Source organism: Ahaetulla prasina, chromosome 5, assembly GCF_028640845.1.
Source record: "Ahaetulla prasina isolate Xishuangbanna chromosome 5, ASM2864084v1, whole genome shotgun sequence".
NCBI lineage: Eukaryota > Metazoa > Chordata > Lepidosauria > Squamata > Colubridae > Ahaetulla > Ahaetulla prasina.
The window spans coordinates 136,746,600-136,774,512 of record NC_080543.1 but is presented as its reverse complement, the minus strand read 5'-3'; the positions used below and the strand labels follow the sequence as shown (position 1 = coordinate 136,774,512).

Here is a 27,913-nt window from a genome sequence, read left to right as displayed (position 1 = left end):
GGAAATTGTACAAATCAGACATTAGAAACAAAAGGAATTTAAAAAAAAAACACTCTAATGTTCTGCCTAGCTACTGTCCCTATTTGGATACTGACTTTTATAAAAAAATAAAATAAAAGCAGGATACCTGTTTTATTCTGGTTAGAATAATGGGTTTCTAAAATGTTTTGCGGGAAGAAAAGGAGGGATGGGGAGGGGAATGAAAGGAAAGGAAGGGAAGGGAAGGGAAAGGAAAGGAAGAGGGAAAGGAAAGGAAGGAAAGGAAGGAAGGGAAGGGAAGGGAAGGGAAGGGAAGGGAAGGGAAAGAAAAGACGGGAAGGGAAGGGAAGGGAAAGGAAAGGAAGGGAAAGAAAAGAAGGGAAGGGACCTAAAGGAAAGGAAAGGAAGAGGGAAAGGAAAGGAAAGGAAAGGAAAGGAAAGGAAAGGAAAGGAAAGGAAAGGAAAGGAAAGGAAAGGAAAGGAAAGGAAACATTTTCCTTATTCCACTGATCAAAACCTCTTGATATATCGTTGAAGACTGAAGAGACAAGGAACGTTTTTTGTAAGCGGTGATATTCAAATTATAAGAATCGGATATGTTAACAAGTAAAACATATTATCCTTGAACAAACGAAGGAAATTCATCATAAGGAAAATTCCAGTAGGCCTGTGATTGGATGTCAGCCCTAGACGGCCGGATGCTGGGTGGACAGCAGGCATGACCCTGGGCTATAAATTGCCCTGATAGGCGAGAGCTTCCAGTGCTGGCTTTGCACAGACCTATGTGCTAAATTCATTGTGTACCAAGGCTACGGGAGGGAAGTAAAACCGGGATTATTATGTTGCTGAGTGTCCTCTGTGTGTTTGCTTGATTTGTCCCTCGTCCGGGCCTGGACATTGTGTGAGATGCATTGTGGATGCCGAAGGCCCATTGCCTATGGATATTGGGAAGAACATATTACTCTCTACCAAGTCTAACACAGCTTTCGATTAAATTGCTTCTTGATGGAGGTTGCAGTCCTCTAAGCCAGGGGTCTCCAACCTTGGTCACTTTAAGACTTGTGGACTTCAACTCCCAGAGTTCCTCAGCCAGCAAAGCTGGCTGAGGAACTCTGGGAGTTGAAGTCCACAAGTCTTAAAGTGGCCAGGGTTGGAGACCCCTGCTCTAAGCAACAAAAAATACCAGACTGAGGAAGACCAGTAGAAAGCAAATATTCCGACATTCCACCTTTTTTGATTCTAAAGGGAAAATAGACTCTGATAAAAGTCAGATTTTTTTTAAAAAAAAAGAAGGTCTCCCTCTTTGAAATCAAATCATCTAAATTCCTTCCGACGGCCTTTAAATATTCCGTAGTATACCATAGGACAATTATACCACGAGTAGTGGAATTAAATAATGTGCCTTTGATTACACATGCACAAAGAGTCGGTTGAGATTATGCATTCAATTACGGCTCCTTTGTAGACAATTGGATTTTATTACGATCCCAGATTGAACTTTGCAAAATATTTGCTAAGCTAAAAGCCATCCTCGTGGTAGCCAGAATCGAGAAAGCAAATGGAAGCTTTGTCTGTAAGTTATAGCCGTGTTCCCAACATGCTGGAGGATAGAACATTTTTCATCCCTATCTATATTTACGCTGAAATAATTTATTTAAATAGTGCTGCTTTATAGTCTCCGGCCTTTTCCTAGCACAAACTTCAGCCTACACTGCAGAGGGTGCAATTCATTTCCTCAATGTAATTTTCATCTCTGCATACTAATCGATTTTTCCACAAACACCTGCTATCAGTCACGATAATAAAACTGCCATTTTAAATTGAAAAGGAGTCGAACGCGGCTTCCTTAGGAAATGACTTAAGTGTCTTTCAATGCTACTTAATGCGGTAATGCGTCTGTGGTGCCAACATGTTTCCAGCCCTTTGCATTTTATATGTTTTTATTCTGTTCCCCTGTTTTCATTTGCATGGAACTCGAAAAGTGAGACTAACATTTGTTGGCAGATTTTTCATAACTCAGAATAGAATAGAATAGAATAGAATAGAATAGAATAGAATAGAATAGAATAGAATAGAATAGAACAGAGTAGAGTAGAATAGAATAGAATAGAATAGAATAATAAGAGTAGAGTAGAGTAGAATAGAATAGAATAGAATAGAATAGAATAGAATAGAACAGAACAGAACAGAACAGAACAGAACAGAACAGAGTAGAGTAGAGTAGAGTAGAGTAGAGTAGAGTAGAGTAGAATAGAATAGAATAAGAGTAGAGTAGAGTAGAGTAGAGTAGAGTAGAGTAGAGTAGAGTAGAGTAGAGTAGAGTAGAGTAGAGTAGAAGAGAAGAGAAGAGAATAAGAATAGAATAGAATAGAATAGAATAGAATAGAATAGAATAGAATAGAATAGAATAGAATAGTTTTTTTTAATCTGTGGAGAAGCCTGCAGGACACTTTGAAGCTGTGATGGGTTTCAAAAATTTTTACTACCGGTGTGCTTGGTGGATGTGGCATGATTTGGCGGGCGTGGCTTGGTGGGTATGGCAGGGGAAGGATATTGCAAAATCCCCATTTTCTCCCGATCAGCTGGGACTTGGGAGGCAGAGAATAGATGGGGGTGGGGCCAGTCAGAATTTTTACTACCGGTTCTCCAAACTACTCAAAATTTCCGCTACTGGTTCTCCAGAACTGGTCAGAACTTGCTAAAACCCACCTCTGTTTTGAAGGCAGGTGAAGAGGTCCTGTGTGTGTATGAGAGAGAACATCACACCTTTGCTCCAAAATGTTTCCATTTACATGTAGCCCTTGACTTACAACAGTTTGTTTAGTGACCGTTGGAAGTTTGAACAGCCCTAAAAAACTTACGACCGTTTTTCACACTTACGACCGTTGTAGCATCCCTCTGGTCACGTGATCAAAACTCCAGCCATTGCCCACTGACTCATATTTATGACAGTTGCAGAGTCCCGGGGTTATATCATCCCCTTGTGAGACGTTTTGACAAGCAAAGTCAAGGGGAAAGCCCGAGTCATTTATCGACCGTGTTCCTTACTGAACGACTGCAGCAATACAATTAAGAACCATGGTCATAAAACGGGGCAAAACTCAGTTAACAATGATCTTGTTTATGAAATGAAAATGTTGGGCTCAATTATGGTTGTTAAGTCGAGGACTAGCTGTCTTAAGGAGCCGAGGTGTCTTAAAGAGCCACGGTAGCCCAGTGGTTAGAGTGCAGTACTGCAGTTTATTTCTGCTGACTGCTGGCTGCTTGCAATTTGGTAGATCGAATCTCACCAGGCTCAAGGTTGACTCAGCCTTCCGTCCTTCCGAGGTCGGTAAAATGAGGACTCAGATTGTTGGGGGCAACATGCTAACTCTAAACCTCTTAGAAAGGGCTGTAAAAGCACTGTGAAGCGGTATATAATTCTTAAGTGCTATTGCTATTAAAAGACAGAGGCAACATTTCAAATCACATTCAGAAGAGAAATTGGGTTTGCTTGGGTTTTTTTTTAAAGAAAGAAACGTGATAAGCTTCTTGAATAATCTTTGTTAGTTCATTGTGCAGGCCGAGCCTTCGGTAATTGGTCACAGCAGGTGACCAATATTCATAGCTGAACTTGGCTCTTTCTTGAAAAATTAATTCAGGTTTAATGTTTGAATGAAAAAAAAAGCCCTAGAGAAATCCACAGCTATCGGCAGCTGGTCTAAGTTGAATTTTTTTCCCCCTCAAAAAGCAAAGCCCTTCAGTGTTTGGTTGCTAAGAAGACGAGATGGTTGAAGTCTCCCGCAGCCCTTAGGGACTCTTATCATCCCTTTCGCTTCAGAAATAAGATAAATGCTTGCGAATAAACATTTGCGATAAACGTTCAGCTCCCGCAGCCGAATCAAAAGAACAAAAAAGAAAAATTAGCTGGCGACTCAGAAACATTTCTGCACGGAGACTCCGGTCTTCAAGACTTTAAAAACCGATAAAAGGAATCATCTCTTTGAAGGCCAGTCGGAATAAAACAATTTAAAACCAGGACTCGCATTTAGGGCATAAAAGAACCAAATCTGTGATCTGATATATTTAGGTTTTTTTTCCTCGTGCAAAGATTTTGCTGCAAGGTCATGCATGTTTTTCAAGGAGAATATTGAGCCTTAATTTAGGCTAGGGAGGCAGATTGAAACCCAAAAGTTGGTACTATGGCCCCCGTGGATCAAAATGGGATGGATAAATGAGACCAAAAGCAGAAAAAGAATAAGAAATAATTTTAAAATAATTCAGTATATGAAGAAAAGAAGTTCAGGAAACTCCAGCGTTCAATAAGGAGGAAGGCACATTCTCAAGTTTTATTTTTGCTGTCATTGAATCGTCTTTTTCTGCAGATTCAGATATTTGGTATTTCTTGGGCTGTGGAACCAGGAAGGTAAAGTAGGGGGTTGGACTAGAAGACCTCCAAGGTCCCTTCCAACTCTATTATTCCATTAAAGTTTTCATGTTTGGCTTCCAAGTCAAAATTCTCCAAGCACAACAGCTCCAATATTTTTTTCTTGAAGTAATGTTCAAGATAAACTCTTCTGAAAAGGGTGTAAACATTTCAATTCCAAAATATTAACATTGGGTTTTTAGAATGTGGGGTAGTAGCATTTTAAGATAGTTTAAAGACTGGTAGTTTTAAGGTAGTGTAAAGTATAAAGATTTTAAGGTAGTATTTTTTCAGTTAAATGTAGAGGGAGGTTGTTGTATCGTTATTAACCCTGTGCTAGAAAAAAGTCAGAGAACGTTTTTGTTATATATTTGTTTGAGGTATTTTCCAGTCACTCTGGATAGTGAGGTGAGCGATATACAAATCAATTAATCAAATAAATAAATAAATAAATGTTTTTGTCACCCTTTCATTTGTTTTGCTATTCCATTTCCCTTTTTTTATGTTAGTTTGTCTTTTAATGTTTTATTTTGAAAATTAATAAACACATTATTTTAAAAACCTCCAAATATTAAGATTCATCCCTAAGCTGTAAATAAATACCATCCTGGATACATTTTAATTTTCAACTTCTTTTTCCAGGAGGAGAAAATAGTGTTTGGTTCAGGTCTATTTGTGTGGCTTGTGTGGTTAAAATCAAACATTCCACCAAACCATAGTTAGGGACTTCCTTGTAAAGTATAGTTCGTATTCACCAAGATGTGGCAAAAGATCTTTTGATCTTTTTGATCCCCTGGTGCTTAAAAAAAATAGAATTAATGCAAAAAACAGTGTATTACTTGGTGTGAAAGCTTGACTCAGGATTTGGGGTCCAAGCAATGGTTAATATTAGACTATGTCTTCTTAGAAGCCTCAGCCCTGTTTACAATCTGTATGGAAATTTTTATTTGAGTGTCTGGGTGGGGACAGACAGAGAAGTACCAATAAAGGAAAATATTTATAGCTCAGGATTAAAAAGAGGGGCCCTTGGTGCTCTTGGTTGTTTTCCTGCAGACCTTACGTGACCAAACTAGGTAGCAAAATCAGTACTAGAAGGGAGGAGGGTTTCAGGAGTGGAGGAGGAGGAGGAGTTTTGTGGGGTCTTGGGGCTCTCTGAGATTGGTTGTCTTCTTGCAGACATTTCATGACCAAACTAGGTAGCATCATCAGTAGTAGAAGGGGGAAGGTTGAGGAAGAGAGGAGGAGGAGGAGGACTGTTGGGTTTTCTCTGAGCTTGGTTGTTTTCTTGCAGGCATTTCACACCAAACTAGGTAACAACATCAGTGCTAGCTAGGACTCTGTACTAGCACTGATGATGATATTCAGTTTGGGTAATGAAACGTCTATAGGAAAACAACCAAGCTCAGAGAGCACCGAAGAGAGTGAAGTTTCTGTCTAATGCACGGTTGATCTTGGACGTTCCCTGGTTAATTTGTAGACTGCTATAATCCTGCAGAAGAAGACCGAGTCAACAAGCCAACTCAAGAGCGCATCTATTTCATTTCTTTGACAGGAGCAGCTGCAACTTCCTGTCCCTTTCTTTGTCCCGGCATAACATCTGTCAGATCTTGTTCTTCTATCTCAATTACCGACCCTGTTCCTTCTCTCAGCCTTAGCCGTTCAAGCTTATGCCCTGAAGGAAGAGAACGACAGTCTCCGATGGCAACTCGATGCCTACCGCAACGAGGTGGAACTTCTCAAGCAAGAGAAGGGCCAGCTGTTTCGCACCGAGGAGAGCTTGACAAAAGACCAGCAACTCCAGTTTTTGCAGCAAACGGTGCAAGGCATGCAACAGGTACGTCTGCCTAACGCGTCTTAAGCTGTTCCAGTCTTGCTTGGTGGGAAGTTGAAGTTGCTACTGTTCTTGGGCATGGAGAAAAAATCTCCAGGTTGGGTGCAAATTGTGAAGTGGCCGGTAGGAAGGCTGAGTTCTCTTCCACCAATGGCGATCCATCTGAAATGACTCGCAGAAGCAGCTGATTATCATTTAGAAGACTGAATTATTTATATCCTGCCTCTTATTAAAGTCTATTATTATTATTATTATTATTATTATTATTATTATTATTATTATTATTATTATTATTATTATTATTATTATTATTATTATTTCATTAAACATGAAACATCAATCAACTGAACATTCAAAAATGTATCACAAATTATTATTAATAATAATAATAATAATAATAATAATAATAATAATAATAATAATAATAATAATAATTTTTATTTACATTTATATCCCGCCCTTCTCCGAAGACTCAGGGCGGCTTACAGTGTGTAAGGCAATAGTCTCATTCTATTTTTATATTTACAAAGTCAACTTATTGCCCCCCCAACAATCTGGGTCCTCATTTTACCTACCTTATAAAGGATGGAAGGCTGAGTCAACCTTGGGCCTGGTGGGGCTTGAACCTGCAGTAATTGCAAGCAGCTGTGTTTTAATAACAGGCTATCTTACAGCCTGAGCCACCACAGCTCAGGCTGTAAGATTATATTATATTATTATATAATAAATAATATTATATGTATATATATAATATATAATATAATATATATATATTATATTATATTATATTATATTATATTATATTATATTATATTATATTATATTATATTATATTATATTATATTATATTATATTAAATATAATATTTATTAAATATTATATTAAATAAGCTTAAAACACACCTATTTATCTGCGCGGGACTGGACTAGTTTTTTAAATTTTCTAAATTTTAAATTTTTAAATTTTATAGGGGTTTTAATTGGTTTTAATATTTATATTATTTTTAATAATTAGGCTTTCTGAATATGTTTTCTTAATGGTTTTCTTAATTTGTATATATATGTTTTTTTATCTGCCTGTGAACCGCCCTGAGTCCTTCGGGAGATAGGGCGGTATATAAATTTGAATAAATAAATAAATAAATATTATATTATATTATATTATATTATATTATATTATATTATATTATATTATATTATATTATATTATATTATATATTATATTATATTATATTATATTATATTATATTATATTATATTATATTATATTATATATAATAATATAATATTAATAATAATAATATTAGGACGCAGTCCTAAACGCTTGGGAAGTGTTCAACTAGTGATCTGTGATACGAAATCCAGCATAATTATCTCATTTGTTGTGTATACTGTCATTTTGTGTAAATAAAATAATAATATTAATATTAATTAGAGATGGAGAACATATCTCACATTCGTTCCTCTTCCTATTTTCCCCTCAACCCTGTTGAGATGTTGGCTGGCCTAGCCACCCAGCTGGCTAAAGTGGGACTAGAACTCACTGTCACCTGGTGATTGGCCCAACGTCACCCAGCTGGCTTTCATGCCTAAAGTGGGACTAGAACTCATCATCTCCTGGTGATTTTCCCAAAGTCACCAACTGGCTTTCCTGCCTGAGGTAGGACTGGAACTCACTGACTCCTGGTGATTGGTCCAAGTTCGCCCAGTTAGCTTTCTTTTCTTTCCTGGTTTCTCTCTGGATGCCACTGGGAGTCCACCAAAATACTCTATATTGCCCCCAATGAAGGTGCCAAAACAACTCCTTTCATAGATATTTTGAACATTGCTTGGAATTCAAGTTCTGGACATTCTTGCCCCCAAAGTCACTGAACTTTAGAAAGAGAAGGTCGTAATCTCATTTAGACAGGCAGGTGTCCTGAGGAGACCAAACCATGCCATCCGCTGGTTTACCTGACCATCAGCAAAAAAAAAATTTTTTTTTTAAAAAGAAACTTTGTAGGATATTGTAATGAAAATGAGGCGGAACCAGTCAGATCTAGGAAAACCCATCATTTCTTCTGCATCAATCTTACTCTTCGCAAAATCGTAGTTTCTGAGGCCATATTTTCTTTTAGCCAAAACACTCTGCGTTACAGATATGGGAATTTGTCTTTGTTGCCGAAGGAAATGGCTTTTCTAGAGAGAATAGGACAGTGGGGGTAACTTTTCTGGATCGAGTGCCCAAAGCATGTGAGCACTGGAGAAATTGTGTGTGTGCAAGTCTGAATCCCCAAAATGCAATGCACACTTGGTTCCTGAGCATGCTCCCTGCCTATGCCCCGCCCCGCCAGTGATGGGTTTCAAATTTTTTTACTACCGGTTCTGTGGGTGTGGCTTGGTGGGTGTGGCTTGGTGTGCATGGCAGGGGAAAGAGACTGTAAAATCCCCATTCCCTCCCCACTCCAGGGGAAAAGATGCCGCAAAATCCCCATTTCCTCCTGATCAGCTGGGACTGGGAGACAGAGAATAGATGGGGGCGGGGCCAATCAGAATTTCTGCTACCGGTTCTCCAGAACTGGTCAGAACCTGCTGAAACCCACCTCTGCGCCCCGCCTCCTGTGCATGCGCACACATGTCCCTTCATGCGCCCCACCACCACACATGCACGCATGGACCCCTTTCCATGCCCCACCCCGCCCCCACACATGGGCACATGACCCCCTTCCATGTGCCCCACCCCCGCACATGCGCAGCAGAGACCCGACAACCAGGAGAGCTGAACTGGGGCGATGGCTCGCGTGCCAACAGAGCGGGCGCTGTGTGCCATCGGTGTGCCATGCGTACCATAGGTTTGCCATCATGCGAATAGTACATTTTCATTTTGTTTTTTTCCAAAGCAGGATAAGTGGTTATTCTGGACAGAGGATGGAGAACTAAATTTAAAAAGCCTCGTGAAAGGAAACACTCCTTCGAAAAGAGGAATTACCTCCTCCTTATTGTGTTTCTGTCCTCTAGTTTCTTCCAGTTATAAAGAAGCGTATTTTTTCACACCTAAGAAATCTTTCACCTTATTAAAAAAAAAAACCTATGTACAAAACCCCTGAAGTGCACTCGGAGACTTCAGTTAGTCCAGAATGCAGCTGCGCGGGTGATCGAGGGAGCACCACGTTGCTCCCGGGTAACACCACTCCTGCGCAGTCTGCACTGGCTACCTGTGGTCTTCCGGGTGCGCTTCAAGGTTTTGGTTATCACCTTCAAAGCGCTCCATGGCTTAGGGCCCGGGTACTTACGGGACCGCCTGCTGTTTCCACATGCCTCCCACCGACCGGTACGCTCTCACAGAGAGGGTCTTCTCAGGGTGCCGTCCGCCAAGCAGTGTCCGCTGGCGGCCCCCAGGGGAAGGTCCTTCTCTGTGGGAGCACCTACCCTCTGGAACGAACTTCCCCCCGGTTTACGCCAATTGCCTGACCTTCGGACCTTTCGCCGGGAACTGAAAACTTATTTATTTATCCAAGCGGGACTGGCCTGATTTTTAAATTCTAAATTTTAAATTTTAAATTCTTCAATTGTAATTTTATTGGGTATTTTATATGGTCAATTGGACGGTTTTAATTTCGGCCTTTTATTGAATAAGCTTTTTAATTGTTATTTTAGTATGTATATTAATTGTTTTAAATGAAGGCTGTACACCGCCCTGAGTCCTTCAGGAGAAGGGCGGTATAAAAGTTTAATTAAATAAATAAATAAAATAAATTGCACCTGGAAAAAATGCAGTAGGAAGCACAGAGAAAATAAAGATTATTTTAATAAGACAATGGATTTATCTTAAGCTCTTTCCTACAAAAACACATAGAATCTCATGCTCTCACTCAGCAGTGAGGGTGGGTCTATTGGTGATGTCACAACTACAGGTATCCTTGACTTGTGACCACAAATTTCTGTTGGTAAGTGAGACGACGAGTTTTGCCTCATTGTACGACCTTTCTTGACACCACTGTGAAGTGAACCCCTGGAGTTGTAAAGTTAGTAAACTGGTTGTTAAGTGGCTTCCCCGTTGATTACACTCGTAAGGAGGTCACAAAAGGAGATCACGTGACCGCAGGACACTGCCACCGTCATAAATATGAGTCAGTTGCCAAGACTCTGGACTTTGATCAAGTGACCATGGAGATGTCGCAACAGTCGTAAGTGTGAAAAACGGTAATAAGTAACTTTTTTCAGTGCTGTTGCAAGTTCAGTCACTCAATGAACTGTTGTTAAGTCTAGGACTTATCCTGTACTGAGTAATTCTCACCATTCTTCAGGGTGACCTCAAATGACATAGAAAAACTAATTCAGAGAAAATGGTATTTGTTTTAAGAAACAAGTATTGCTTCCTTAGGATAAAGAAGATAATTTTAAATTACCTGCATTCACTTGGGGAAAGATGTTTGATCTATTGCAATAGTTACGGAAATCTTGCATGTTTGTCAGCCTTGAATTCATATTTGGAGGTTAAAAAAGAATTAACCAAGGAAAACATCCATCAAATACTTTCCTTGCCTTAAAAGATAATAATAATCCAACTGTTCTTTTTCTCTCTTTGTTTTTTCTTCAAGTTTTCAAAGGTCTTGTCCACATTTTTAAAACAGGAACAATCAAACAGTGATTTATATATATTTTGACCGTTAGATGCCAGCGATTGGATTGTAGTAGCCATCATGCAATTGATATGATCTGAAAATAAAAATCCATTCAACTTAATGGTAGTTCTGCCATTATACTTACCCATTTCTGAGCTAATTTTCCCCATAAAACTCAGTTACACTTTAATTTCATACCCAGTATGAAGCCTCTAACGAACAAATGGAAATAATGTCTTGTATCCATGGTAACAAATGAGATTTTCTTTACCTGATCTTAAGATGGAATTGAATTATACATCTATGACATTTTAGTATTGAAGGAAGCCTCCGTCACTTATATTCCCTGGATTTAAAAAACAAGACAGATATTCGATCTTTCTTACATGTGAATCAGAACCAAGCCAGCCTCAACTAATTTTTATATAATAATGTTATTAAACATTACAACTAAAGAGATAAAACCTAAGGCAAACTAAAAAAGAAAAGAATAAAACTAAAAAAAAGTGTGGAAAAGAAAATAATAGAAATAAAAATAGAAAATATAGAAATGTAGTAAAAAGAATAGAATAGAATAGAATAGAATAGAATAGAATAGAATTTTTATTGGCCAAGTGTGATTGGACACACAAGGAATTTGTCTTGGTGCATATGCTCTCTGTGTACATAAAAGAAAAGATACGTTCATTAAGGTACAACATTTACAACACAATTGATGGTCAGTATATCAATATAAATCATAAGGCTTGCCAGCAACAAGTTACAGTCATACAGTCATAAGTGGAAAGAGATTGGTGATGGGAACTATGAGAAGATTAATAGTAGTGCAGATTCAGTAAATAATGACTTTCCTTCCTTCCTTTCGTATCTGTATTAATCTTGAATAAATAAACCAACTTTATCTTCCTTCCTTTTACTTGTAATAATCGTGATCTTTAATCCCTTCAAATAATGTCCTAAAACTTAATTTTGTTTTTTCTTTGTCCCTTCCCACAAAGTTCTTCTTCAAAACTTTAACTTTGGACCTTTATTCTTTTTGTAAGTTTCCAAAATTAACCCTCTAATCTCCCTTTTGCTATTTAATACACACACACACACACACACAAAATTGCCATATTTAAAATGCCTTTCACGAAAGGTTGAAGGAAAGTCACCCGGTGCTGGGAAGTCTATCAATTCAAGTTGAAAAGCAGTTACCAAACAATTCCTGAAAGTGATTAGAAAAGGAAATGTACAAACCTAGTGTCCATAAAGGGTTTTGAGCATGATAGCTACTTCTTTCATTCTCAAAGCTCTAAACCTTCTTGAGATGGTGCCTTGCAGTCTTCTTGTGAGGAGCAAGCATTCGGAGCACTTGTGGGTGATCTCAGCCCTTCTCCTTGTCTGGGGAGGAATAAGCTCTACACACTGTCTCTTCATTCAGCTACTATTTTTCAGTTCATCATTTCTTGCATCAGTCTCAAATAAATCTGATAAATAATTACCTTAGCATTTACCCATCTACTAAAAATCTTGGAACCAGATGTGCACACACCTTTCCAGAAGTGTGAGAGAATTTCTGCTCCTGATCATTGTAAAGGTGCTTTTTCAAGAGGCCTAAACTTTCTGGTTTTCCTTTCAAAGAAAAACCAGAAACTCCAGTTGCCTCTTAAAAAAAGTGTCTTTGGGACAACCATGACCTGGATCATGGGTCTTCAACCCTGGCAACTTTAAGACTTGTCGACTTCAACTCCCATAATTCGTCAACCAGCTTTGCTGGCTGAGGAACTCTGGGAGTTGAAGTCCACAAGTCTTAAAGTTGTCAAGGTTGGAGACCCCTGACCTGGATGGCTGAGAACCTCCGTAGACATTCAGCTCCTAATGAACATGTCTGTCTTGTAAACATGAGTCTCACTGCCAGATCCTATTGTCGTATTTATTGGATCCACCAATGCAAACATACCCAAGAAAACCATGTTCTCGGCGTAAACAGTTGAAATTATTTGACTGCAGGTTTGGAAAGCTTCAACTTGCCACATTCTTACTCAGCAGGGTTGTTGTTGGAATCAAAAATTTGAGATTCCGAGGATCATTTTTCAAACTTTACCTGCACCATAATACACCTGATCTCTGAGACGCTGCCTTTTAAAATCAGGCTGACCCTTTGCTCAAATCACCCTGAATTTCTTGGCTTTGTTCACGGAAACTGTCTTCCTCTATTATAATAACAATAGCACGTAGACTTACATACCGCTTCACAGTGCTTTACAGCCCTCTCTAAGCGGTTTACGGAGTCAGCCTATGGCCCCCAACAATCTGGGTCCTCATTTTACTGACCTCGGAAGGATGGAAGGCTGAGTCAACCTTGAGCTGGTCAGAATCGAACTGCTGACAGTGGGCAGAGTTTGCCTGCAAAACTGCATTCCAACCACTGTGCACCATGGAACGAAGGAAGGAAGGAAGGAAGGAAGGAAGGAAGGAAGGAAGGAAGGAAGGAAGGAAGGAAGGAAGGACTGACCTAGACTTATATCCTGTTTCACAGTGCTTTACAGTCCTCTCTAAGTGGTTTACAGAGTCAGCCGATTGCCCCCAAAAATCTGGGTCCTCATTTTACTGACTTGGGAAGGACGGAAGGCTGAGTCAACTTTAAGCCGGTGAGGATCGAACTCCTGGCAGTCGGCAGAATTATCCTGCAATACTGCCTTCTAACCATTGTGCCACTACAGCTCCTGCCATATGAATTAACAACAGTCTTGCTTAGCAACAGAAATTTGGGGCTAAATTTTGGTTGTAAGTTGAACACTACCTGTGCTATGCCATTAATCCAGGCAGGCCATTACACTATTCCCAAAGGATAAAACAGAAGAACAAACACTTTCCTTGGTAAGGTTAAAAATTAATCTAATTTAGCCGTAGGTATCTGCAGTTTCCCAAGGCTAATATATCAGGGAAACCTCCTTTGTCTTATCCTGTTATTATTGCCTTATTCTTCTTCCATAAAGATGTTTTTGCTTTCACGCTGCAGCAAAGCTTCTGCCAATGAACAGTCAATATTGATCTTAAATACGCCACGTACCCCATTACTGGTTTTAAGCCTGCCAAGCGTTTGTGTCCCACTCTTCGTTCTAAATACGTTTAAATATAAATTGATATAAATTTGATTTATACACAGCAAATCTAGAGAAATAGATCTGTAGGTGTTAGTACTTACAAATTGCTTCTTTGTCTGTTTCATATGCCACATAAACATGCATTATAGATATATGTGTCTCTGTGAGTTGTAGATACATAACGTAGAGGTAGGAGTCGGGAGGGGGAAGAGAGAGAGAGATGGCAATGTATGATAGAAAGAGAGAGATGATAGATAGATAGATAGATAGATAGATAGATAGATAGATAGATAGATAGATGATAGATAGATAGATAGATAGATAGATAGATACAGTGGTGGGATTCAAATAATTTAACAACCGGTTCTCTGCCCTAATAACCTGCTGGGTGGGCGTGGCCATGGTGGGCGTGGCCAGGGGTGTGACAGGCAGCACTCGGCCTCCTGCCCCCCCAGGAGCAAAAATGGGCCATGGGGGGGATGTGTTCCCCCCCGCTCCATTTTGGGCCTAGGAGGCCCCTCTGAAACCTCCTGGGAGCAAAAATGGGCCACAGGTGTGGGGGCACACCGCACCCCCATGCCCTGTTTTGGGCCTAGTAGGCCTCTCAGCAGCCTCCTGGGGGTGAAAACAGGCCACAGGGGGGCACTGCACCTGTGCCCCATTTTAGGCCTAGTAGGCCTCCCTGCACTTAAATGGGAGCCAAAATGGGGCATATGGGGACTCCTGGAAGGGGCGGGGAGAGGAGGGGCAGAGCCACCCAGCAATTTAACAACCGGTTCGCCTGAACTGGCCCGAACCAAATGAATCCCACCACTGGATGAATAGATAGATAGATAGATAGATAGATAGATAGATAGATAGATAGATAGATAGATAGATAGATAGTGTTGTGCCTCGTCCTCCCTCCTCTCCTCAGCCAGGCCCCTCCCGTCTCGTCCCGGGTCTGCTATCAGACTCTGAGTCTGATAATGAAAATGAATGGCCTGTCATGCCTCCAGCCCCCGGCCCTGGCCCCATGCCCGGACAGGATGTCAGGAATGAACAGATAAGCCCAAGACAGCTTACTCATAGAGTGTGTGTTCCTTCGATGCAGCCGTCAGAGCAGGAAGTCAGCCAAGTGGTGCAATTACCCGGACCTGCTCCCTCTGACTCCTCCCTTTCTCAGATGCCGACAGTAGAGACAGCTGAAGGGAATTCAAAGTGGGAGGATCCTCGCTTCTGGAGATCTGAGAGGCGACGTCAGCAGAAGGAAGGGAGGGGCAGGCCTGGATAAATGCTGAGTCATGGAGCCACACCCCACAGCCTATATAAAGGACCTGCTTTTGGCATTCCTTGAGTCAAGCAAAGTCTCATCTAGTTTGCTGAAGTCACAACTTGGATTCCTGTCTGCCCTGAGAAATCTGAAAGGAATTTGGCAAAGCTGCAGAGGCTTCCTGGCCATGCTTGATACGAACTTCCTAGACCCGGTTGTCGGAGGGGGAGGGGGACACGACAGATAGATAGATAGATAGATAGATAGATAGATAGATAGATAGATAGATAGATAGATAGATAGATAGATAGATAGATAGATGGATGTGTCATGTCCCACTCCTCCGCTGATGGCCGGGTCAGGAAAATCCGAATCAGGCGTGCCTCTGCAGCTCTGCCAAAGTCCTAGCAAAGTCCTCAGGGCAGGCAGGAGACCAGAAAGTGACTTCAGCAAGATATGTTTAGACTTTGCCTGACTCAGAGAATGCCAGAAAGCAGATCCTTTATATAGGCCATGGGGTGTGGCTCCATGACTCAGCACTTATCCAGGCCTGCCCCTCCCTTCCTTCTGCTGCCTCCGCCTATCAAGTCTTCTGATGCGAGGGTCACTCCAGTCTGCAGCTGTTGGCAATTGACCTCCCTCAGGCTCACATGCTGTGGAGGAGGGGGAGGGGTCTAGTTGCTCCGTTTGCCTGGGCATGGAGCCAGGGCTGGGGCCGGGAGGCATACTAGGACATTCCTCCGTGTTCGGAAGCAGATAAGAAGGCCCCAGCTGTGGTGAGATCGGGCGAGACACAACAGGATGGATGGATGGATGGATGGATGGAAGGAAGGAAGGATGGAGGGATGGGTAGATGATAGGTAGATAGAGTGATGAATGGACTTCAAGTCCCAGAATTCCCCAGGCAGCCTTCTCTCTGAGAATATCTAGGGGATAAAATACTATACAGATAGTCGTCAACTTACAACAGTTCGGTTAGTGACCATTTGAAGTGACAATGGTCCTGGAAAAAACTGACTTACAGCCATTTTCCTTACATCTTACGATGGTTGGTCCCCACGGTCACATGACTAAAATCCGGCCACTTGACAACTGGTTCACATTTACGACGGTTGCAGTGTCCCGAGGGTCACCTGATCCCTTTTGGCGATTTTCTGCCAAGCCAAGTCAAGGGGGAAGCCAGATTCCCTTGACAACCAGGTCACTAACTTAATAAAAATGCAGTGATTCGCTTAACAACTGTGCCAAGAACGGTCGCAAAATGTGGCAAAATTCACTTAACAAGGGTCTCGCTTAGCAACAGAAATTTTGGGCTCCATTTGGTCATAAATCGAGGCCCACCTGCCCAAACACTTTCTATCGGCATAGAATTCTCCTTCTGGAGGCACCCAAAATCTAAAATGATTCGGTTCCATTATCAATGAAACTTGATGTTCTCATAAAAATGTTTCCAGAACACGCTGCTAAGAGAAAAACAACATTTATCTCCTCGGCTTTTGCATGTCTGATGTTATAATCTTTGAGAGAATCTATGTTTACTCTGTTTCCCTTTGTGTTGGAAAACCGCAGGGACTTTTGCCAAAAGATTTGGATATATATATTTATATTTGGATATATGATCCTCCTTAAGCCTGTTTATAACTACCACATGACTTTGCAAAACCAAAGACTTCTGCTATCCTAATCATGAAAAAACATCGCTTCTGCCGCCAGCCTGGGATTTTTTTTTTTAACTTCCAAGTACATGACCGGAAATTGTTCAACATTTCAAAAGTAGGCTCTTGTATGAATCATATCGGACACAAAACTGGAAAACTTCCTTAGGAAAGAAGAAAGTTGAAGGCCTCTGAGGGGCTGAAAAAGTTTTCTTTTTCTTTTCTTTTTTTTATAATTTTTTTTTAACGTAAACATGCCATCTTCCATTAAACAGCATGTCATCTAGGTATAACTATCTCTGTGTAGTAACAATCAAAATTTACCACAGTATTCATTACACTGATATTGATTCTCTATCATCTAGAATTCTTGATGATGGTATCTTTTCTTTTATGTACGCTGAGAGCTTACGCACCAAGATAAATTCCTTTTGTGTCCAATCACACTTGGCCAATAAAAAATTCTCTTCTCTTCTCTTCTCTTCTCTTCTCTTCTCTTCTCTTCTCTTCTCTTCTCTTTTTATAATAATAATAATAATGAGCATAATACATTATTCATTCCTCCCTCCTAATGTATCTTCTAATAAGAATATAATAATATTAAATATTAATATTAAATATAATAATCTTAACAGTCATATTAATAAGTCATCATATTGTTTGAGTCTCTATCTTAACATGTTTTCTATATTTCACCGATCTCCATTTATTTCTAACTTCTATTTTTATTTTCCAACCAGTCATAAAATAATTCCCATGTCATATAATATTCAGTTTGTTCTTTCTCCTTAATAGCATTTCCGCACATTCTACTATTTTCCTAATCACATTCTCAGGGCTTTGAAAAGTTTTCAAAGGGCAATTTGTAAAGTAATTTTGCAGAAGCCAAGAATTCTAGCCGAAAGGTTGAAATGATGAAAGAGTGAATGGGCTACTGTCCCACATCAATGGAATGTGAGAATAACCTTGGGACCCAGAAGGAAGGAGCTGGTGCTCCTAGATAACAATGAAGTATCTTGCAGGATTTGGGTTTGGCTAGTCTAAAGAAAAGAAGAACTAGGGGAGACATGATAGCAGTCTTCCAGTATTTGAGGGGCTGCCACAAAGAAGAGGGATCAAATTATTCTCCAAAGCACCAGAAGGCAGGACAAGATGAAAACTTAGAAAAGCTTAGAAAAAAAAACCTTAGAAAAGCTTAGAAAACTTAGAACTCCGTCGCCTTCGACAAGACCTAAGTTTAACTCATAGAATCATCTATTGTAATGTCCTTCCTGTCAAAGACTACTTCAGCTTTAATTGCAATAATACTAGAGCAACCAATAGATTTAAACTTAATGTTAACCGCTTTAATCTAGATTACAGAAAATATGACTTCTGTAACAGAATCATCAGTGCTTGGAACACTTTACCTGACTCTGTGGTCTCTTCCCATAATCCTAAAAGCTTTAACCAAAAACTTTCAACTATGGACCTCACCCCATTCCTAAGAGGACCATAAGGGGCATGTATAAGAGCACAAATGTGCCTACCGTTCCGGTCCTATTGTTTTTCGTTTTTATCTTATATATATATATATATATATATATATATATATATATATATATATGTATGTATGTATGTATGTATGTATGTATGTATGTATATATATATATATATATATATATATATATGTATGTATGTATATATATATATATATATATATATATATATATATATATATATATATATATATATATATATAAGCTTATATAATCTTTTTGTGTGATGCTTATATATATTGTTGTGACAAATAAAATAAAATAAATAAATAAATAAATAAATGAAACGGATGGAAATTAATCCAGGAGAGAAGCAACTTGGAATTAAGGAAAAACTTCTTAACAGTGAGGACAATTAACCTTTGGAACAGCTTGCCACCAGAAGTTGTGGCTGCTCCATCACTGGGGGTTTTTAAGAAAAGACTGAACAGCCACCTGTCTGAAACAGTATATGGTCTCCTGCTTGAGCAGGGGATTGGACTAGAAGACCTCCGAGGTCCTTTCCAGATCTAATCTGATTGATTGATTGATCTCAGCCCACGGAAGGGGCAGTGAAAGCATCTCAGATGAGACCCTCCATCATTCTCTGGAAAGTAAAGTCAAAGGAGGGGGAAAGGATTTTGAGACTTGCAAGATTGATGCCAGCTCTTCCAAGTGGTCAAAATTGATGCCAGTCCTTTGAGATGGTCAAGATTGACGCCAACCCTTCCAGGGGGTCAAGACTGTCAGTCAGAGAAGAGATTAACAGAGTTTGAAGGGACCTTATAGGTCATCTAGTCCAACACCCACCCACCCCCCGCTCAAGCAGGAGACCCTACAGCATTTCTGACAAATGACAGTCCAATCTTTTCTTGAAAGTCTCAAGTGATGGAGCTCCCACAACTTCCAAAGGCGAGTCCTTGGAGGTGCTCAACTCCGAATCAGTTCTTGGAGATGGTCGAATTTATTGCCAGCATTCTAGGTGGTCAGGTTTGATGCCAGTCTTTTGAGGTGGTCAAGATTGATCCCACTCTTCCAGGTGGTCCTAATTAATGCCAACCCTTCCAGGTGGTCAAGACTGATGCCAGCCCTTCCAGATGTTGGGCAACCTGTGTTTGTAGAGAGCTTTCATTTTCTTCCTTCCATTCCTATTCCAAGGTCCCCTTGCTAAGAACTGGCTCAAAGCAGATCTAGCTTGCATAACATTGTTTTGTCACAGTAGATTACAGTCAGCTCCCTCCCGTCAAATCGGATTAAAGCCCTCTATTTCGCAAAATGAAGAATTGCAAACTTTAAAGGCAGACGGGTGATCTTCCCAATACAGGGAAATAGTTCCGAGAGTGTGTTTTCTTAAGCATCACGCGGAATTCGGGAACAGTTTTAGCGGCCTATGGAAAAAAGAGAACAGCTTCCTGCAAAAGGTCTCCAGACTTCATCATCGCAAACCAAACGCAAGGACCATAGACAGGCAAGAGAAATGTTTTGTCTGTCAGTTAGGTTCTTCTGGCCTACACACAACTGTTTGGCTGAGCGAGAGTAATAGCCCCCATCAGCAACCTTTTTGCATTAAATTAAAAGTCCCATCAGCCAGCTAAAAGACTAATGCCTTCTTATTCTGTAAATTGAAAACAGGTACAGTAGGGCTATGAAGAGTTGCGTATAAGCAACAGAAGAATGGACAGAGGAATCCGTTCCCATTTTTCCTCCAAAGCTAAAACAGAAACAGTGAAATTAATGAGAGCATGTGCCCTACAGTGTGGAAAGTTGCATGTTGCCTGTAAATTCCACATGGTAGTAGGAAGGAAGGCGGAAAGATGTTTGGGGTTTAATGGCCCTTGTTAACCAGAACTTAACCAGGTGGGACCTTCCAGGTTCTTAGGTTGTCTTAGCCACCAACCAAACTGCCAAAATGCTTCGGAACTGGGGTCTCCAACCTTGACAACTTTAAGACTTGTGGACTTCAACTCCCAGAATTCCTCAGCCAGCTTGGCTGGCTGAGGTATTCTGGGAATTGAAGTCCACAAATCTTAAAGTTGCCAAGGTTGGAGACCCCTGCTTTGGAAGATGGGTTTTCTCCCCCACATCTAAGATCATAACCGTTACTTCCATTATACAGAATGCAGAACAGAATAACAGAGTTGGAACGGGGTCTTCTAGTCCAACCCCCTGCTTAAGCAGGAGACCCTAGACCAGCGGTTCTCAACCTGTGGGTTGCGACCCCATTGGGGGTCGAATGACGATTTGCCAGGGACCATTCGCCTAAGACCATCGGAAATATGGGAAGTATACTTGCGAGTCAAAGAATCGCGCTCCAGTGGTTGACTTCACAAGCCAGCTGCAGGCTCTTCAAATCGCTAGCCGAATTCGGTTTCAGGCGCGATGAATTAAAAAAGAGAGAAATCTTTGCTCTGATGTCTCCCTCTCAAGCCAGCTGCAATCACTCCCAATCGCTAGCCTCATCTGGCTTCAGGCGCCATAAACTTAACAGGGGAGGAGTCTCCGCTTTAATGCCTCCATCCTCAAGGCAATCGCAAGCAGTTCAGATCGCTAGCCAATACGGCTTCAGGCGCGATCAATTCAAAACGAAAATAATTTTACGGTTGGGGTCGCCACATCATGGGGAATTGTATTAAAGGGTCACAGCACTATAAAGGTTGAGAACCACTGCCCTAGACCATTTCAGACAAATGGCTGTCTAATCTCTTCTTTAAAAACCTCCAGTGTTGGAGCATTCACAACTTCTGGAGGCAAGTTGTTCCACTGATTAATTGTTCTCACTGTCAGGAAATTTCTCCTGAGTTCTAGGTTGCTTCTCTCTTTGTCCATCCATTATAATAAGTTATACACCATCAGTTCACCTGTCCTCATTATAAGAAATTTCTGAAGGATATCAAGCTTCTTCAACTTGTCTTTCAAGTCTTGTTGCCTTGTCCCAAAAGTGCTTTTTTTCAAGAGGCAACTGGACTTTCTGGTTTTTCTTTGAAGACATTTCGTTTCTCATCCAAGGAGCTTTTTCAGCTCTGGCCGGATGGTGAAGGATGGAAGGATTGATATTCGTTGTAGACAGTATTTGCATCCTTTTAGAGAGTCATTAAGGTCACCTGGAGGTCTATTTGTGTCCTCAGGGTCACCTGAGTGGGGCAAATGGGTGTGGAGCCTTCTTAGAACTGCTGAAAGGATTGCGTTGTAGACAGGACATAGATGGCGTCTTATCCCTCTGGTGGCTCAGACTGCTAAGACAGTCTGTTATTAACAGCAGCTGCTTGCAATTACTGCAGGTTCAAGCCCCACCAGGCCCAAGGTTGACTCAGCCTTCCATCCTTTATAAGGTAGGTAAAATGAGGACCCAGATTGTTGGGGGCAATAAGTTGACTTTGTATATAAATATACAAATGGATGAAGACTATTGCTTGACATAGTGTAAGCCGTCCTGAGTCTTTCAAATGCAGATGGACTATTGACTCTTGTCCTGATGGATTTGTTCTCCTATGTTGTGTCTGAAGAAGAACTGAAGAAGCTTCTCGGATAAGAAGTGAAATGTCTTAAGGAAAAAAACGAAGTCCAGTTGCCTCTTGAAAAAAGCACTTTTGGGACAACCATGACCTGGATGACTGAGAATCTCCATAGACATTCCTGGTTATCGGTATATACCCCAATATATGCAGAGATGTGGATGTGTGCGTATCTACACACACACACACACCAGTCTTCTCTACTTGGAAAGCACCATTAATGTCAACTTAATGATAATCTCAGCAGACACCTCAGCAATTGCTTGTCTTCTTCTCTTGGGCTCTGCGGAGATGTTTCCTGACAAATGTTTCCTGAAACGGATGATACTACATCACATCGGATGCTGCCTGTATATTTATTTATTTCATTACATTTATTATAGCGCTTCATTCCAACAGTGGCTTTTAAGAGGAGAGAGAGAGAAATGATAATTCACTTTTTTATTTCTGAATAGCAGCAATAGTCTGCTTCCAGTCTTAACTTATTTTCCGTTTTCCTTGTATGAAACTGAGCTGAGCACAACCCGTAACAGTGAAGACATTCCTTTAAGGCAGGGATCTCCAACCTTGGCAACTTTAAGCCTGGAGGATTTCAACTCCCAGAATTCCCCAGCCAGCAGCTAGGAGTTCTAGGAGTTGAAGTCCACCAGGCTTAAAGTTGCCAAGGTTGGAGACCCCTGCCTTAAAGGATTTTCCCACACTCCCCCCCCACCAAAGTATCTTTGAAAACCCAGGGCATTTCATTCCTTTCCAAAGCACATCTAATAGATTTAAAGTTAAATTTAAATGGTGGTGGCACATTGGTTAGAATGCGGTACTACAGGCTACTTCTGCTGACTGCCGGCTGCAAGCAGTTCGGAAGTTCAATCCTGACTGATTCAAGGTTGGTTCAGCCTTCCGTCTTTCTGAGATTGGTAAAATGAGGACCCAAATTGTTGGGGACAATATGCTGGCTCTGTAAACCGCTTAGAGAGGGCTGGAAAGCACTGGAAAGCGGTATACAAGCCTAAGGGCTATTATTCTATCTATCTATCTATCTATCTATCTATCTATCTATCTATCTATCTATCTATCTATCTATCTATCTATCTATCATCTCTTTCTTTCTTTCTTTCTTTCTCTATCTATCATCATCATCTCTTTCTTTCTCATCTATCTATCTATCATCTATCTATCATCTATCTATCTATCTTCTCTATCAATCATCTATCATCACTCTCTCTCTCTACCTAATCTCATATATATATATATATATATTTGTTTTCTGAGGTTTTCACGGGTGTTTGTATATAGGTCTTTGGTTGTTCGGGTTTTCTCCCGTGTAAAATTGGAAGTGTCTTGGCGACGTTTCGACGAAGTCTCATTCGTCATCTTCAGGCTTCAGCTTCGTGCTTCTGGGAGCAATGTGTGATCGCAGCTGTTTCTTCCTTTTAACTGCTAGTGGGGGTTTGAACTGATTGGGTGGGAGCTTGGCTGTGCTCTGATTGGATGGGGTTTTTTCTGTGCTCTGATTGGCTGGGGGTGTGTCCTGTGTTGGTGGGGGCTTGGTTGTGCTCAGTCTAGTCTGTGCTGCAGGGGGATTTGAGCTGGTGAGCTGTATAGCTGTTGTTTGGCTTTGTGGTCGTGCTACATCTTCATAGTGGGTGTCAGTCTGCTGCATGAATGGATTGGAGGGGTTTGAAATGGCTAATGTTGCAGCTGCGGTCTGGCTTCTGGTCCTTGGTCGTGCTTCATGATCAGTGTGGGTTTGGGTCTGCTTTCTGGGTGGATGTGCGGTGGTGACATCCTGTGTGGACCTTGTGAGTGTGGGTCTGGTGTCATTCCTCGTGTTAGGGACTCGTTTGTCAATAAGGGCGGGTTTCCAAATGGCTGGTAGGCGGGAGGTGTCATCTCGTTTGTTCATGCTGTGTGGGCGTTTTTCTATCTCAATGGCTTCTCTGATTATTCTGTTGTTAACCACCAAATCTGTTGTGAACAACCAAAGACCTACATACAAACACCCGTGAAAACCTCAGAAAACAAATATATATATATATATATATATATATATATATATATATATATATATATATATATATATATATATATATATATATATATATATATATATATATTTGTTTTCTGAGGTTTTCACGGTGTTTGTATATAGGTCTTTGGTTGTTCGGGTTTTCTCCGTGTAAAATTGGAAGTGTCTTGGCGACGTTTGAAGTCTCATTCGTCATCTTCAGGCTTCAGCTTCGTGCTTCTGGGAGCAATGTGTGATCGCAGCTGTTTCTTCCTTTTAACTGCTAGTGGGCGTTTGAACTGATTGGGTGGGAGCTTGGCTGTGCTCTGATTGGATGGGGTTTTTTCTGTGCTCTGATTGGCTGGGGGTGTGTCCTGTGTTGGTGGGGGCTTGGTTGTGCTCAGTCTAGTCTGTGCTGCAGGGGGATTTGAGCTGGTGAGCTGTATAGCTGTTGTTTGGCTTTGTGGTCGTGCTACATCTTCATAGTGGGTGTCAGTCTGCTGCATGAATGGATTGGAGGGGTTTGAAATGGCTAATGTTGCAGCTGCGGTCTGGCTTCTGGTCCTTGGTCGTGCTTCATGATCAGTGTGGGTTTGGGTCTGCTTTCTGGGTGGATGTGCGGTGGTGACATCCTGTGTGGACCTTGTGAGTGTGGGTCTGGTGTCATTCCTCGTGTTAGGGACTCGTTTGTCAATAAGGCGGGTTTCCAAATGGCTGGTAGGCGGAGGTGTCATCTCGCTTGTTCATGCTGTGTGGGCGTTTTCTATCTCAATGGCTTCTCTGATTATTCTGTTGGATGAAATAGTCTGGTGTCATTCCTCGTGTTAGGGACTCGTTTGTCAATAAGGCGGGTTTCCAAATGGCTGGTAGGCGGAGGTGTCATCTCGTTTGTTCATGCTGTGTGGGCGTTTTTCTATCTCAATGGCTTCTCTGATTATTCTGTTGTTAAAGTGTTCAGTTTTGGCGATAGTTCTGGTCTTTTTAAAGTCAATATCATGTCCTGTGACTTTAAAGTGTTGGACCAGGGAAGAAGTTGGTTCCTCTTTTTTGAATGAATTCTTGTGTTCTTCAATCGTGCACTTATTCTTCTGTTGGTTTGTCCAATGTATGTGGTGGGGCAGGCGGTGCATGGGATTTCATATACTCCTTGATTTTCTAACTCAATTTTGTCTTTGGGGTTTCTTAGGATGGTGGATACTTTTCTGTTTGTGCAGAATGCTGTCTTGATGTTGTGTTTGTGGAGGATCTTGCTGATTCTGTCTGTGGTGCCTTTTATATATATATGTTCTCATCTATCTATCATCATCATCTCTTTCTTTCTCTATCTATCATCTATCTATCATCTATCATCATCATCTCTTTCTTTCTCATCTATCTATCTTCTCTATCAATCATCTATCATCATCATCTCTTTCTTTCTCTATCTATCTTCTATCTCAATGGCTTCTCTGATTATTCTGTTGTTAACCACCAAATCTGTTGTGAACAACCAAGACCTACATACAAACACCGTGAAAACCTCAGAAAACAAATATATATATATATGTTCTCATCTATCTATCATCTATCTATCTTCTCTATCAATCATCTATCATCATCATCTCTTTCTTTCTCATCTATCTATCTATCTATCTTCTATCTCAATGGCTTCTCTGATTATTCTGTTGTTAACCACCAAATCTGTTGTGAACAACCAAGACCTACATACAAACACCGTGAAAACCTCAGAAAACAAATATATATATATATGTTCTCATCTATCTATCTCTATCTATCTATCTTCTATCTCAATGGCTTCTCTGATTATTCTGTTGTTAACCACCAAATCTGTTGTGACCAACCAAAGACCTACATACAAACACCCGTGAAAACCTCAGAAAACAAATATATATATATTTTCACGGGTGTTTGTATATAGGTCTTTGGTTGTTCGGGTTTTCTCCCGTGTAAAATTGGAAGTGTCTTGGCGACGTTTCGACGAAGTCTCATTCGTCATCTTCAGGCTTCAGCTTCGTGCTTCTCGGAGCAATGTGTGAATATAAAAGGCACCACAAACAGAATCAGCAAGATCCTCCACAAACATAACATCAAGACAGCATTCTGCACAAACCAAAAAATATCCACCATCCTAAGAAACCCCAAAGACAAAATTGAGTTAGAAAATCAAGGAGTATATGAAATCCCATGCACCGCCTGCCCCACCACATACATTGGACAAACCAACAGAAGAATAAGTGCACGCATTGAAGAACACAAGAACTCATTCAAAAAGAGGAACCAACTTCTTCCTGGTCCAACACTTTAAAGTCACAGGACATGATATTGACTTTAAAAAGACCAGAACTATCGCCAAAACTGAACACTTTAACAACAGAATAATCAGAGAAGCCATTGAGATAGAAAAACGCCCACACAGCATGAACAAACGAGATGACACCTCCCGCCTACCAGCCATTTGGAAACCCGCTCTTATTGACAAACGAGTCCCTAACACGAGGAATGACACCAGACCCACACTCATGAGGTCCACACAGGATGTCACCACCGCACATCCACCCAGAAAGCAGACCCAAACCCACACTGATCATGAAGCACGACCAAGGACCAGAAGCCAGACCGCAGCTGCAACATTAGCCATTTCAAACCCCTCCAATCCATTCATGCAGCAGACCCACTATGAAGATGTAGCACGACCACAAAGCCAAACAACAGCTATGCAGCTCACCAGCTCAAATCCCCCTGCAGCACAGACCAGACTGAGCACAACTAAGCCCCCACCAACACAGGACACACCCCCAGCCAATCAGAGCACAGAAAAACCCCCATCCAATCAGAGCACAGCCAAGCTCCCACCCAATCAGTTCAAACCCCCACTAGCAGTTAAAAGGAAGAAACAGCTGCGATCACACATTGCTCCCAGAAGCACGGTTGAAGCCTGAAGATGACGAATGAGACTTCACGAAACGCCGCCAAGACACTTCCAATTTTACACGGGAGAAAACCCGAACAACCAAAGACCTATATATATATATATATATATATATATATATATATATATATATATATATATATATATATATATATATATATATATGTATGTATATTTCTCATCTATCTTATCTATCTATCATCTCTCTCCTTCTATCTTTCCTATTTATTATCTATCTATCTATCTATCTATCTATCTATCTATATCTCTACTAATCATCTATCATCACACTCTCTCTCTCATCTATCTATCTATCTATCTATCTATCTATCTATCTATCTATCTATCTATCTATCTATCTATCATCTATCATCGCTCTCTCTCTCTCTCTCTCGCTCTCTCTCTCTCTCTCTCTTTCTCTCTCTCATCCATCCATCTCCCTAACCAGGAATGGTCTTCTCTTCTTTCCCTAGCCAACTACTTCCAACCAAGGAAGATCTCAGAGTTTTGGCTCATCTTAGAAGTTTGTCTTTAAGTGAAGAACTTTTTTTCAGGGCTGAGCAGCCTTGGCTGAAGATGAGGCTAATAAGTGATAGATGGGCTGATGTTTTCAAGACAGTATTGACCCAAATGCCAAGGCCCAGCTAACTGCAATTAATGGCACATTTCTTCATACCATCCATTTTCCTTGGGGCTGTGCCACGTATCCGCCCTTTGTGTTTCCTCCATAGGCGGCGACTTGGATTTTTGTAGCATTTAGCTTAATTGAAAGACAATTGCATGTTTCATCATTACCGATTTAATGGCGGCTCTTCATATTCTTTGTCAAACAAAACAACAACAACAACATCTCCCTTCTTCTCCTTCTTTCCATATTCTCCTCCTCCTTCTTCCCCCTTCCTCCTTCCCCTCCTCCTCCTCCTCCTCCTCCCCCTCCTTTTAACAGAGTTCAACCATGACTTATCCAGAACATATTTTACACATTTTAGGATTTTTAACAAGCAAATGGAATGATGTATTAACCAGGGGCTCTGTTCTTCGGTTTAATTAGATTAATATAGCGAGAAATTCTTTGCAGATGCAAATGAAAATGTCGATAGAAGCCAAGATAAAGGGAATGGTATAGAGGAAGTTGT

At 40.8% G+C, this 27,913-nt stretch overlaps 1 protein-coding gene across 9 annotated transcripts in view; it reads left to right on the top strand.

Moving 5' to 3' along the window:
- ENOX1 (ecto-NOX disulfide-thiol exchanger 1) overlaps positions 1-27,913 on the top strand; it is a 550,463-nt gene that overhangs the window by 468,857 nt on the left and 53,693 nt on the right. For all 9 annotated transcript variants that reach the window (XM_058185666.1, XM_058185657.1, XM_058185665.1 and 6 more), the window contains one exon: positions 6,034-6,218. In XM_058185666.1, coding sequence (XP_058041649.1) covers positions 6,034-6,218 — 185 coding nt within the window. The remainder of the gene's footprint in view (positions 1-6,033; positions 6,219-27,913) is intronic.